The sequence below is a fragment of the Camponotus vicinus genome, unplaced genomic scaffold, assembly GCF_025532165.1.
Source record: "Camponotus vicinus isolate PSW18456_S1 unplaced genomic scaffold, iyCamVici1.0 SCAF_5, whole genome shotgun sequence".
In the NCBI taxonomy this organism is placed as follows: domain Eukaryota; kingdom Metazoa; phylum Arthropoda; class Insecta; order Hymenoptera; family Formicidae; genus Camponotus; species Camponotus vicinus.
In genome coordinates this window covers 7,138,499-7,153,166 of record NW_028141977.1, presented here as the reverse complement: position 1 = coordinate 7,153,166, position 14,668 = coordinate 7,138,499, and the positions used below count along the sequence as shown (strand labels likewise).

Genomic DNA, 14,668 nt, shown 5'->3' with positions numbered 1-14,668 from the left:
TATAGAGAGTTTTGATGTAATAGGATTGAGCGAAACGTGGATAGAGGAAAGAGGTTGGGAAGTAATAAAGAGAAGTCTATCGGAACGTTTTAGCTGGAAATGTCAGTACGCGATAAAAGAAAAAAAGAAAGGTAGGGCAAAAGGGGGGATAATTACAGGAATAAGGAAGGGGTTAGATGAGGTAAGAGGAGAGGAAGTAATCGATGTAAACGGAATACAGGAAAGGAGGTTAAGGATAGAGGGGAGAACATGGAGAATAATAACGTTGTATAACGATGGCAAGATGAAGGAGAAGAGAAAGGAGCTGGAGGGAAAGGTTAGGGAATTAGAAGAAGAAATGTTATGCATAGGAGGAGACTTCAACGCCAGAATAGGGAAGGAAGGGAAAAGATTTGAGGAGAGCGAGGAAAAAGAAAGATGGAGAAATTCTAGGGACAAGGAAGTTAACAGGGAGGGAAAAGAGTTGTTGCGTTTAATAGAGGATAGGGGGTGGGAAGTGGGAAACGGGAATTTAAGAGGGGACGAGAGGGGAGAATTCACATATACAGGCGGCAGAGGGGATTCAGTAATAGATTATGTCATTGTAAATCAGGGAGCGTGGGATAGAATAGAAAAGCTAACGGTAGTGAAGAGGGTAGAATCAGATCATCAGCCACTGGAGTTAGAGGTGAGAGGAGAATTTAGGAGGGAAACCGGGAGAGCTCAAGAGGTCATAAAGGATATTGTACAATGGAATGAGGAGAGCATTGAAGAGTATAAGAAAAAGGAGAGAGAGATTACGATAGAAGGGGAAAAGGTAGAGGAGTTGTGGAATAGCGTAAAGATAGGTATAGAGAAATGTATAGTAAGAAAAAGAATAAGGTTAAGAAGAAAGAAGATTGGAGAGAAGGATTGGTGGGATGCAGAATGCAAGAGGAGGAAGAAACAGGTAAAAAAGGCATATAGTAGATGGAGAGAGGGGAAGGAAGAAAAAGTAAGATATCAATCACTGAGGAGGGAGTTTAGAGAGTTATGTAGGAGAAAAGAAGAAGGGAGAAAGGAAAAGTTAGAAGAGGAGGTCAGAAATTGTAGAACAGAGGCACAGATATGGAGAATTATAAATAAAGAAAGGAAAAGAGTAATATTGAGTCCGGAGAATATAGAAATGGGGGAATGGAAAAATTACTTTCAGCATTTACTGGAAGGTAGAGAAAAGGATAATAGGGAAGTTGCAGAGAAAAGGAGTTTGGATGGGGATCAGGAGGAAGAACTGAGGGATGAAGAAATAGAAAGACAGATAAAAAAGTTGAAAAGGAAGAAAGCGGCAGGAGCAGATGGAATAGGAAGTGAGGCTTGGATATACAGTGAAGGCAAGATCAGAGGAAAGTTAAAGGAGTTGTGTAAATTGGTATGGAATGGAAAAGGATTCGCTGAGGAATGGAGAGAGGGGTTAATAGCGCCCATTTACAAGAAGGGGGAGGCTGGTGACGTCAGAAATTACAGAGGAGTTACGCTGCTGTGCACAGCTTATAAAGTATATGCAGCAATACTGACGGAAAGATTAGGGCAAGAGATGGAGGAGAAAGGAATATTACCGGAAACACAGGCAGGGTTCAGAAAGAAGAGAGGCACGATGGATAACATATATATACTGCAACACGTAATTAGAAGAGAAGTGAGAAAAAAAGGAGGAAAAATGTATGGCTTCTTTATGGATCTAAAGGCGGCGTTTGACAGAGTGGACAGGAAAAGGTTATGGGAGGCAATGGAGAAAAGGGGAGTAAGAAGAGGATTGACAGAAAGGGTAAAGGAGATATATGAAAGTACGAAATGTGCAGTAAGGTCGCAAGGGAAGAGATCGGAATGGTTCTGGACGGAGAAAGGTGTGAGACAAGGATGTCCGCTAAGTCCGCTTCTGTTCTCGATTCTGATAGCGGAGGTGGAGGAAGAGATGAGGAAAGGACAGGTAGGAGGGGTCTTGGTGGGGGAGGAAAGGATATGGACACTGGCTTATGCAGATGATTTAGTTATCCTGGCAAAAAGTGAAGAAGGAATGAAAGAGATGTTAAAAAGAATGGAGAGATTTTTGAAGAGGAAAAAGTTACAACTGAACATCGAAAAATCCAAAATGGTATGTTTTAAGAAGGGAGGAGGTAGGAGGAGAGAGAAGGAGTGGAAATGGGAGGGAGAGAAGATCGAAGAGGTAACAGAAATTAAATATCTAGGTTATATAATAAAGAGGAATGGGGAGAACGATGGCCAAATTAAGGAGCTAAAAAAGAAAGCGAACAGGGTGATTGGTCAGGTGTGGGGGATAGGAGAGCGCAGGTTTAGAGACGATTTTAGGAGAAGGATGTTATTGTTTAGGTATTTAGTTTTAGGAATAGTTATGTACGGGGCAGAAGTATGGGGATGGAGAGGAGGAAGGGAGTTGGAAGGGATACAAAAGAAGTATGTCAAATGGTCCTTGAACCTCGACTCCTGTACGCCGGATTATATAATTTATAAAGAAACGAACGTAGAGAGTATAGAAACGATAGCGGGAAGAAGAGCAGTTAAATTTGAGGAGAAGGCGTGGAAAGAAGGAGATAGGAAACTAATAATAGAATGCATAAAGGAAAGGGAGAAAAGGGGAATGAGAGAGGGAGGGGAGGATGAAAGGAAAGATTTTTATAGGCAGAACGGATTTAGCTCCGAGGGAATTAGGCAATTAAGAGTGGGAGATAGGGACGTATGTGAGATAATAATGGAGAGAGAAAGAGAGAGGTTAGGGCAATGGGTGGAGGGTAAGATAAGGAACTCGAAATACAATATACGGTATAAGGAGATCGTAACACTGGGACTGCCGGAATATCTGAGGAAAGAAGGGAGGAAAGGAAGTCAGAAGCTAATAGCAAGGTGGAGGTGCGGGAACGAGGAAGAGAGGAACAGGTACTGGAAAGGTGAAACTGAAAAAAGATGCCGGATCTGCGAGGAAGAGGAAGGAACAATTGAGCACATAAGGAGTCATGTAGATAGTATGAATATTAGAATAAAGGATATATTAAGCGAGGAAGGAAGGAAGGGCGCAGTGGAATGGATGGAAGCGGTTAGGAGGAAAAGAGAGGAGAGGGCGAAGAGAATAGGGAAGGTGTGAGAGAGAGCGAGAGTGTGTGAGGTTAAGGAATTTATGTAAACCAAGTCCCTTGGCTTTAGGCCTTTTGGCTAACCAATAAAGATTATCTAATCTAATCTAATAGCACTATATGCAATTGAGGTATGACTAATAGTGATTGAAATGGTGAATAATAATATAAATAATATAAATGGATATTTACATTTGTAAAATTTTCTAAACAATTAAATTAATAACTTACTATTGATTAATGTTCAAGATACAAAATATTTTCCTCCGATACAGCATCTAGATTTATAGTATTTTAATAGAGATAATAATGAAATTCTTGTACCAATAATTAATAGTAGAGAAATGAATAGGATTCTCTTTTCGTTATAGCTGGAATTACAATTATAAACGAATAACAATTTGATATAAACCTAAATTTTTCTTACTTAACAGTAACTTATTCAGGTAATATAATTACAAATAGATAACAATCTAACTCGCGATCATATATGTATAATACAATTTCGGTCAAATCTGCACTCTTTTTGATTTATAATAGCACTAAGTATTTTTCTTTCCGATTTTGAAATGATAATAATATAAACTGAATAGAAATTCTCTCTTTATCTTACATAACATTTAAAATACATATATTGATTCTACAATATTTTCATAATAGTACTATATGTAATTGAAGTATTTTCCTTTCAGTTGTGACTAATAGTGAGTGAAATGATGGACAATAGAAATAATATAAATTGAGAATCCTTCTGATTATGACTAATAGTGATTGAAATGACTATTGAAATGGCACTAAGTATTTTTTCTTTCTCTCTTTTCCTTTCTTTTCGATTTTGATTAAATGATAACATAAATGGAATAGAAATTCTTTCTTTTTCTTACACAACATTTAAAACATACATACTGATTTTACAATATTTTCATAATAGTATTATATGCAATCGAAGTATTTTCCTTCTGATTATGACTAATAGTGATTGAAATGATGAATAAAAATATAAAAATATAAATAATATAAATTGAGAATAACAATAGCTATACTTACATTTGTAAATTTCTAAATAATCAAATTAATAACTTACTATTGATTGAATGCTTATGGTACAAAGTGCTTTTTCTCTGACACAACATCTAGATTTTAATAGATATAATAATGAAATTCTTGCGGAATATTGATTATGATACTTATATTTAATAGTAGAGAAAAGGAATCTAAATTTTTCTTACTTAACAGTAACTTTTTCAGGTAATATAATTACAAATAAATAACAATCTAACTCGCGATCATATATGTACAATGCAATTTTTTGTCAAGTCTGCACTCTTCCTGATTTATAATAGTACTAAGTATTTTTCTCTTCGATTCTGAAATGATAATAATATAAACTGAATAGAAATTCTTTCTTTATCTTACATAACATTTAAAACACAAATATCGATTTTACAATATTTTCATAATAGTACTATATGTAATTGAAGTATTTTCCTTCCAGTTGTGACTAATAGTGAATGAAATGATGAATAATAGAAATAATATAAACTGAGAAATAATATAAATAATATAAATTGAGAATAACAATAGCTATACTTATACTTGTAAATTTCTAAATAATTAAATTAATAACTCACTCTCAAGGTACAAAGTGCCTTTTCTCTGATGCAACATCTAGATTGATTCATAATATTTTAATAGATATAATAATGAAATTCTTGCGGATTATTGATTATGATACTTATATTTAATAGTGGAGAAAAGGAATCCAAGGTTTTTCTTAATTAACAGTAACTCTCTTAATTAATATAACTACAAATAGATAACAATCTAACTCGTGGTTATATGTATGTACAATACAATTTTCTGTCAAGTCTGCACTTTTCTGATTTATAATAGCACTAAGTATTTCTCTTTTCGATTCTGATTAAATGATAATAACATAAATTGAATAAATATTCTTCTTTCTTACACAACATTTAAAACATATATATTGACTTTACAATATTTTCATAATAGTACTATATGCAATTGAAGTATTTTTCTCCTGATTATGATTAATAGTGATTGAATGATGAATAATAATATAAATAATATAAATCGGAAATAACAATGGTTATACACATACATATAAATTATATAATATATTAGCGCGGGTAATTAGTAAATTGAATAATAAATTGTACAACTTAGTGTCAATAAAGATATAATATAATCACATGTAAATTTTCATTTTCTTTGAATATTAAATATTATGGATAGAGTTATGATACAACAATTAAAGTGCAAATAAATTATCATATTGGATATCTAAGTAATTATGGTAAAAGTAGCATTACATAATGCTCGGAATAATGTTTTGATATTATTGATTGAACAATGTCTAATATAAATTATGTACAACAAGGTATCTGTGGTGCATGCGGTAACGACAGTGTCAGAATGGAATATGAGACCTGTTCTGTGTCAACGTCAATCACTTTTAAAATTCACGTTGTTTTTGGTTATCAATATTTCCCTTTATTATGTCAGTTTTACAAATAACGAAATTACACATTCACGTTTTAAAGGTTCGTGGAAGTATCACTAATATCACTATAGTTCATCGCACGCATCAATCACGACGACGTCTGGGGGACTGTGATCCCTGAGTCGTGATGTCTCTAGGACGATCCTAGAGGGTCGCATACGACTACGCCTGGAGGACGATGTCCTTGAGTCGTTGCGTATTCTGGATCGTCTGTTCGATACAATTTATATTTCGCTTATAACTTCGGTTCGTACGGATATTCGTCACGCACCTTCGATGTCGAAAAGCTAACTGAACTGCCCATCCGCCGGGACCTCTCGTGGTGCATAGAGTTCTCTTTGTTCTCTTTGTTTCCTCGTTTATGGCAAATAGAACCACTTCTTATTGTGAGACTGCGAGTGAGTGGGGGCATGTGAGAGAGAGATAGAGAGAGCGAGAGAGAGAGAGAGCGCGAGAGAGCGCGAACGAGAGAGAGCGAGAGAGAGAGAGAGAGCGCGAGAGAGCGCGAGCGAGAGAGACAGAGAGAGAGAGGATGCATGGATATGTTCGTGTGTGTTCACGTATACGTGGGTTTGACATGTGACTAGTACACTTGTTTTGTCGTGCACGACTCTTCTACGCAACATCCTCCCTCCGTTGAGAGGGTTACGATCAATTATTCGTATATGAAATTTGTATTATAGCTATTGCGGTCCGCATGATACACTGTTGTGTATCTTAATTCGCATTATGGGAATCCTCATGTATGAAGATTTTTAACGCTTACGCTTAGGTCGTGCGATATGATTATCGCTCGACTGATGAATATTTTTTAACGCTTACGCTTAGGTCGTGCGATATGATTATCGCTTGACTGATGAATATTTTTTAACGCTTACGCTTAGGTCGTGCGATATGATTATCGCTCGACTGGAAGAGGGCATAGATATTTCGTCGTTCTTTTCAGCTCTCCGTTGGCCGTTTTGATGGTAGCCGCGCGGGCTATACCGTCTGCGCCTGGATGAAGCCTTTCGATCCTGCCCAATGCCCATTGTGTGCATGGTGTGTTTTTATCCTTAATAAGGACGACTGTTCCGACTTCGATCTTTGGACCGTTTTCGGTCCATTTGGCACGCCTTTGGAGCTCGTTGAGGTATTCGAGACTCCATCGTGTCCAAAAATCTTGGCGAACCTTAGTTATATGTTGCCATGCAGATAATCGATTAGCTGGAACAGATGACAATTCGTTCTCCGGTAGAGATGTTAACGGTTTACCGATTAAGTAATGAGCAGGGGTTAAGGCTAATATGTCATTAGGATCGGATGATAGGGATGTGATGGGCCGTGAGTTAAGAATGCTCTCGATTTCCACGGTGAACGTGTTCAATTCTTCGAATGTGAATAGAGAGTCGCCTACAACTCGTTTGAAATGATGTTTAAAAAGTTTTACGGTCGACTCCCATAACCTGCTGAAGTGAGGTGCTGCTGGCGGTATGAAATGCCATGCAATACGACGTTCGGATGAGTGACGGAGTACCAACTCCTTATGTTCGTTTGAGTTAAATAAGACATATAATTCTTTTAGTTGGTTATTCGCGCCTATAAAATTGGTTCCGTTATCAGAATATATATTCTCGGATAAACCGCGTCTCGCGATGAATCTTCGTAAGGCTGCTAAAAAACCCTCTGTTGAGAGATCACTTACGACTTCGAGGTGCACCGCTTTTATCGTCATACATACGAATACGCACACGTAAACCTTGATTCGTGCACGATTGCGATATTTTTTCTCTTTAATATAGAATGGCCCACAAAAATCTACGCCAGTATTTGCGAAAGGAGATGCCTCGCGTACACAGACCGGTGAAAGATTTCCCATATTATACTCGACTGCCTTGGCGACGAATCGGAGGCACCGTATACATGTGCGAATGATCTTTCGCACCTGGTTGCGACCGTCAAGTAACCAAAATTTACGACGCAATATATATAACGTTGTTTGAATGCCTGCGTGAAAATGGGTTTCGTGTATTTCGCGTATAATTTGGTCGGTTATCTGATGCCGACTCGGAAGTAGAATGGGATGTTTTTGGGAAAATGTTAAATTTGCCATTTGTAGTCGTCCACCAACACGAATTAATCCGTTTTCGTCCAAGAAAGGATTTAAACCGACGAATTTGCCCTTGTAAGGCAGATGCGTGTTCTTGAGTTTAGTGATGTCGTCGGAGAAATGTATGGTTTGAAAGATTTTCAATATCCGCGTTTCGGCTTCATTAATTTCTTCAACGAGTAGGGATCCGGAGTGTTTGTGGGTAGGTCGGAAACGGAGGCAATATGCCATGATTCTACATAGTTTAGAGTACGAGGAATATCTCTTGAAAATTTCAGGTTCGTTAGGCGTGGCGATTAAACACGTGTTCGTTTTTAATTCGAATATTTCGACTGTTTGTATGTTCTCGTTGTACCAGTCACACTCGTTGCCCGTTAGCCATGAAGGTCCCTCGCGCCATATTTTATTTCGCGCAAAGGCCTGCGGTAATTGACCTCTCGATAGTACGTCAGCCGGATTGTCTTCCGACCGTATGTGCCGCCACTCGATCGAACCGGGGAGTTCTTGTATTTCCACGACGCGATTAGCGACGTAAGTTTTGAGTAGATGGGGCGGAGTTTTCAGCCAATGTAACACGATAGTGGAATCGCTCCAAAGAACGATTTTATTTGGCGTGATATTCAATGCGTCACTGGCCTCGCGATACAACCTTGCTAACAATAAGGCACCGCACAATTCGAGCCGCGGTATTGTAACGGGTTTCAACGGCGCGACCCGCGATTTTGAACATAATAATTTACTACTGATTTCTTTATGTTTTCCGATCGAGCGTATAGGCATGCTCCATAACCGATGTTACTGGCATCGCAAAATCCGTGAATCTGAACGTTGCAATGATCTTTCATCAATATTTCGCGATCGAACTGAATACGATGCATGGTCTTCATTTGTTTAATAAATTCCGACCATTCCGTATGGATACTCTGCGAAACGGATTCGTCCCAATGTACTCCGCATCGCCATACGTCCTGCATCAATCTTTTTGCGTAGAGAACCACTGGACCCATCAAACCCATCGAAGATTTTAGCAATTTCCGACAGAATCTTTCGTTTCGTTAGCGTTCCCGTGATGTTAATCGGATGTGCGAAATAATATATTTTATCATTGACTGTGTCCCACGAGATGCCTAATGTTTTTAAAGAACGATTGATATTTAACGTTAAATTCGTATGCAAAACCTTGTCGGATAAATCGTTAATTACGCGCAAATCGTTAGACGCCCATTGCCTAATATTGAAGCCACCCTGCTTTAACAGCTCGATGATCTCGTCTCTAGTTGCGCGTGCCTGTTCGAGAGTTTCGGCTCCGGATAATAAATCATCCACATATAGATGATTTTTGAGAACTTCGGCCGCCTTCGGATATTTTTGACCCTCGTCATCCGCGAGTTTTTGCACGGTGCGAATTGCAAGAAATGGTGAGGAAGCGATTCCGAACGTGAGCGTGTTCAATTGAAATGTTTTTATATTCCCGTTTTCTCGCTACAGAATTCTCTGATATCGACGATCGTCCTCATGTAACAATACTTGGCGATACATTTTTTCGATATCAGCCGATATGGCGTACTTATACGTGCGAAATCGAATTAAGTGAGAGAATAATTTATTCTGAATCATGGGGCCGATCATTAGAATATCATTCAGGGATACGTCGTTATTTGATTTGGCCGCCGCGTCAAAGACTATTCGATATTTGGTCGTGTTGCTCGATTCTTTAATCACGGCGTGGTGCGGCATATAAAATCCGTCGTCGTCGGGATTTTTCACTAAAGACATGTGCCCTAATTCTCTGTATTCTTCAATTATCCGCGTATATTCGAGCCTCAAATTGATGTTTCTGTCGAGTTTCCGCTCTAATGATAAGAGGTGTTTGATTGCGATGGATCGCGATTCGCCAAGATGTTTGTGTGAAGCGCGAAACGGTAGACGAACTATGTAACGTCCATCGCGATTTCGAGAGACGGTTTTAGTGAAAAACGTTTCGCATTCGTTTTCTTCTTTCGATCGCGGTTTAACGGTTGCTACTTCTTCGATCGTCCAAAATTTAGTTAATAAATTTTCTAAATTCGTTAAATAACACGATACGAATTTCGGTTTTATCCGAGTTGCCGCATTGCCGGCAATCACCCATCCTAAACGCGTTTTTTGTAAATATAAGTCGTTATCCTTGTTAGACAAATTGATCTGACCGACGGAAAATAATGATAACGTTGCCCCAGCACCAATTAGTAAATCGACCGAACGTGGTACGTGAAAGTCCGGATCGGCTAATTTTATATTTGCGGGTATTTTAATCGATTCCCGTGGAAAGACTTCGGAGGGGATCAAATCTATAATAGCTGGGATAGTGAGACATGTCAACTCCTTGGAAAAGTTGTTGTGCGTGGATTGAACGATGATTCGTGTTACGCCCCTGGACACGGTGTTTGTCGCGTTGATCGCGTTAATTGGTAATGTATGCGCGATCGGATATATATCTAATTGTTTCACCACGGATTCTGTTATGAAATTTGCGGTAGCACACGTGTTTAACAAGGCGCGACATTTCACGGATTTTTTATGTTTATCGTCATAAACGTATACTAATGCACTCGTAAGCAACTGTGGCGTGAACGTACGTGATATGGTTGAGAGACAAGCCATTCTCCCGTCGGTCCGATCGGTCGGTCATGAATTTTTCACGTTATCGGATGGCGCCGCATCGGACTTGTTAGCCGATGCGTATCTCTCAAGATGCAACAGCGTGTTATGCCGTTTTTGGCAAATTGTGCAACTAGAGAATTTACAAGGACTGTCGCGATGAGAACACAAGCAATTATAACACACCTTCGCATTTCTCACCGTATCGATGCGCTTCTGAACCGACATTTGTTTGAATGTGTCACATAAATAAAGTGAATGTCGTTTAGTCTTGCAGGCTATACAATTTCGCGATGCATTCAATACGAACGCTGTATTTGGAGACTGTATCCGTTTCCTTTTAGCCGAGGGATCGCCTTTATTCTTTTCCATGTCGGATAATTTAGATCGTTCTCGTTTTGAGGCGCATACCGCGGTTTTATATAGAAATTCGTATAGTTGTTCGAGTGTCGGAACTTCATCTCGTTCAAGTGTCGCTTCCCATTTTTCTAGCATATGCCTCGGTAATTTGCCTTCTAAAATGTGTATAATCATTTCGAATCCGACGGAAACTCCTAACGCGTCTAAAGAAGCGATATGTTGTTGGGTGTCGTCGGCGAGTTTCGATAATCCGCTTGTCGTTTCCTTTTCTAACACTGATGAATTTAATATTAACGAAAGATGACGTGAAATTAAAATCCGCTTTACTTTATACGCAAGTTCCAACAATTCCCATGCCTTCGAGTAGTTTATTTCGTTAACCGCGAAAATCTTTATTTTGCTCGCGGCGTCGCCTATTAGTGCCGATTTTAAATAGTGTAATTTGTCGATTTCGGATAAATCAGTCCGCGAGCCTATCATATTATGGAACGCGTTTTTAAACGACAGCCAATTCTTATATTTGCCGTCGAAGCTCGGAAGAGGTGCTTCGGGTAATTTGATGCGTCGTTTCTGAACGGACGCAGTAGGATTCGTGTGTTCATCCCGAAATGTTTCGGTTAACGTGCTGGTACTTGCGCTGGACCGACCGGTCGTGTTTAGGAAATCTTCGACCTTGCCCGCGAGCATATAGAATCGATCTTGAATGTGCGTGAATTCGCTTTGATGTGTTGTATCCGGATCGGATATCGTAAGTTCGTCATTGTATTCTTCAAACGCGTTATAAAGTTCTGTTAAACGAACCATTCGTAATTTAAGCGCGGCATTTTCCAGCTTTCCCTTATCGAAAAGATTCGTTAAGTTAGTGATTTGCGATTTCAACGATGTCCGTTTTTGTATAAGAAGTTTAAGTCTATCGGCCATTATTATTCGGTAATATGATTATACGGAACGGGAAAGGAGAGACGGTTTGTCTGTTGGCATTGTAATAGATACCGTCCCTTGATTTCTCTTGACCGATGCCGTGGTCTCGAATCCACGTCCAAACTCGTCCGTCCTGGATGGATTGCTTCTCGCTCGTGTCTTTGTCTATCAGGGGTCGTGATCAGAATGTCCTCACAGGAGGCACCAAATGTTCTGTGTCAACGTTAATCACTTTCAAAATTCACGTTGTTTTTGGTTGTCAATATTTCCCTTTATTATGTCAGTTTTACAAATAACGAAATTACACATTCACGTTTTAAAGGTTCGTGGAAGTATCACTAATATCACTATAGTTCATCGCACGCATCAATCACGACGACGTCTGGGGGACTGTGATCCCTGAGTCGTGATGTCTCTAGGACGATCCTAGAGGGTCGCATACGACTACGCCTGGAGGACGATGTCCTTGAGTCGTTGCGTATTCTGGATCGTCTGTTCGATACAATTTATATTTCGCTTATAACTTCGGTTCGTACGGATATTCGTCACGCACCTTCGATGTCGAAAAGCTAACTGAACTGCCCATCCGCCGGGACCTCTCGTGGTGCATAGAGTTCTCTTTGTTCTCTTTGTTTCCTCGTTTATGGCAAATAGAACCACTTCTTATTGTGAGACTGCGAGTGAGTGGGGGCATGTGAGAGAGAGAGAGAGAGAGAGAGAGAGCGAGAGAGAGAGAGAGAGAGCGCGAACGAGAGAGAGCGAGAGAGAGAGAGAGAGAGCGCGCGCGCGCGAGAGAGAGAGAGAGAGAGAGAGAGAGAGAGAGAGAGAGAGAGAGAGAGAGAGAGAGAGAGAGAGAGAGAGAGAGAGAGAGGATGCATGGATATGTCGTGTGTGTCTCTATCTTGCTTATTTTTCGAGTTATTTGGCTGCCTAAGTTAAAATGGGTCACCCTGTATATATACAGGGTGTTTCATTTTAATCCGACCAGTCGAATATCTCGAAAACCAAGCCCGGGAGAGAAAAATATTTCAGACAAAAGTTGTTTGGTTTCGAGGGGGCCATAAGATGGTATCATTGGTTTGACCTTGAAGAGTCATTTGAAGGTCACGTGAAGGTCACTTCAATTTTTTAAATGGAACACCCTATATATTTTTATATATTCTTGTAGCTCATCTCGAGAGCTTTCCAAAACACTATAATAAAGTATTTCTTCATCGAGCACTTTTCGAGGTATGAGACTAGAAATAATTTCTTAATTCTACATAAACCGTAAAATATCTAGTAAAATATTCATTTTTCGATTATCTTACCTTAATACTTTTACGTACAAAATAATGAGAGGAATCAATTGGTGTAAAGAAAACACAGTTATTTTTAAGAAAAAATATGGAATTGTTAATTGCAAATTACATATTTTTTCTTCAAAACAATTATGTGTTTTCTTTACCAATTGATTCCTCTCATTATTTTGTACATAAAAATGTTAAGGTAAGATAATCGAAAAATGAATATTTTACTAGATATTTTACGGTTTATGTAAAATTAAGAAATTATTTCAAGCCTCATAACTCAAAAAGTACTTAACGAAAAGGTACTTAATTATAGTGTTTTGGAAAGCTCTCGAGATAAGCTACAAGAATATGTAATGAGAAAATGTAAGTTCCATTTAAGAAATTGAAGGTGACCTTCACGTGACCTTCAAATGACTGTTCAAGGTCAAATCATTGTCACCATCTTATGGCTCCCTCGAAACCAAACAACTTTTGTCTGAAATATTTTTCTCTCCCGGGCTTGGTTTTCGAGATATTCAACTGGTCGGATTAAAATGAAACACCCTGTATATACAGGGTTTGTCAAAAGTGTGGAAACCCCTAAATATCTCACAAACGGTGCATTTTAGAAAAAAATGTTTCAGGCAAAAGTTGTATGGTTTCAAGGGGGACATAAAGTGGTACCATTGGTTTGACCTTGAAGAGTCATTTGAAGGTCACGTGAAGGTCACATTAATTTTTCTAAACGGAACACCCTATATATTTTTGCACACTCTTGTAGCTTATCTCGAGAGCTTTCCAAAACACTATAATTAAGTACCTTTTCGTTAAGTACTTTTTGAGTTATGAGGCTTGAAATAATTTCTTAATTTTACATAAACCGTAAAATATCTTGTAAAATATTCATTTTTCGATTATCTTACCTTAATACTTTTATGTACAAAATAATGAGAGGAATCAATTGGTGTAAAGAAAACACATAGTTGTTTTTAAGAAAAAATATGGAATTGTTAATTGCAAATTACATATTTCTTTTTCAAAACAACTGTGTGTTTTCTTTACACCAATTGATTCCTCTCATTATTTTGTACATAAAAGTATTAAGGTAAGATAATCGAAAAATGAATATTTTACAAGATATTTTACGGTTTATGTAAAATTAAGAAATTATTTCAAGCCTCATAACTCAAAAAGTACTTAACGAAAAGGTACTTAATTATAGTGTTTTGGAAAGCTCTCGAGATAAGCTACAAGAGTGTGCAAAAATATATAGGGTGTTCCGTTTAGAAAAATTAAAGTGACCTTCACGTGACCTTCAAATGACTCTTCAAGGTCAAACCAATGGTACCACCTTATGTCCCCCTTGAAACCATACAACTTTTGCCTGAAACATTTTTTTCTAAAATGCACCGTTTGTGAGATATTTAGGGGTTTCCACACTTTTGACAAACCCTGTATATATGATCTGGATTGCTTTTAAATCGTTTATAAATTAAAACAATTAAATAAATTTAATAGAATTAATTAAGTAAGTTAAAATATTGAGATACTAGTAATCAAAATAAATTGCGGACAAGTATCACTAGCATCATAAGATAAGGGAAAAGGCCTGCGTATTTCCCACTCCGTGGAGACACCAAATGCGTTACAGGGCCAGGTCCGGACATCCGATCGACTGGGAGCATAGTTTTTGCGGCGGGTGCGCGCGTGCGCGATAATCTGCGCATGCGCGTGCCTGCTTTGGTTTGTATAAATGTAT

The 14,668-nt window shown here is 38.5% G+C and overlaps 3 protein-coding genes across 3 annotated transcripts; 1 reads left to right on the top strand and 2 right to left on the bottom strand.

Annotated features, from left to right (window-relative positions):
• Window positions 1–283: 283 nt before the first annotated feature.
• On the top strand, window positions 284–5,749 carry LOC145972374 (uncharacterized). Its single transcript, XM_083100933.1, has 2 exons — window positions 284–2,110; window positions 5,669–5,749. The coding sequence occupies exons 1-2, from the start codon at window positions 284–286 to the stop codon at window positions 5,747–5,749; spliced, it is 1,908 nt and encodes a 635-aa protein (XP_082957059.1).
• A 777-nt stretch (window positions 5,750–6,526) lies between these two features.
• On the bottom strand, window positions 6,527–8,497 carry LOC145972373 (uncharacterized). The gene has a single exon (XM_083100932.1). The coding sequence runs from the start codon at window positions 8,495–8,497 to the stop codon at window positions 6,527–6,529; it is 1,971 nt and encodes a 656-aa protein (XP_082957058.1).
• A 702-nt stretch (window positions 8,498–9,199) lies between these two features.
• LOC145972372 (uncharacterized) lies at window positions 9,200–10,360 on the bottom strand. Its single transcript, XM_083100931.1, has one exon. The coding sequence runs from the start codon at window positions 10,358–10,360 to the stop codon at window positions 9,200–9,202; it is 1,161 nt and encodes a 386-aa protein (XP_082957057.1).
• Between the last annotated feature and the right edge of the window lie 4,308 nt (window positions 10,361–14,668).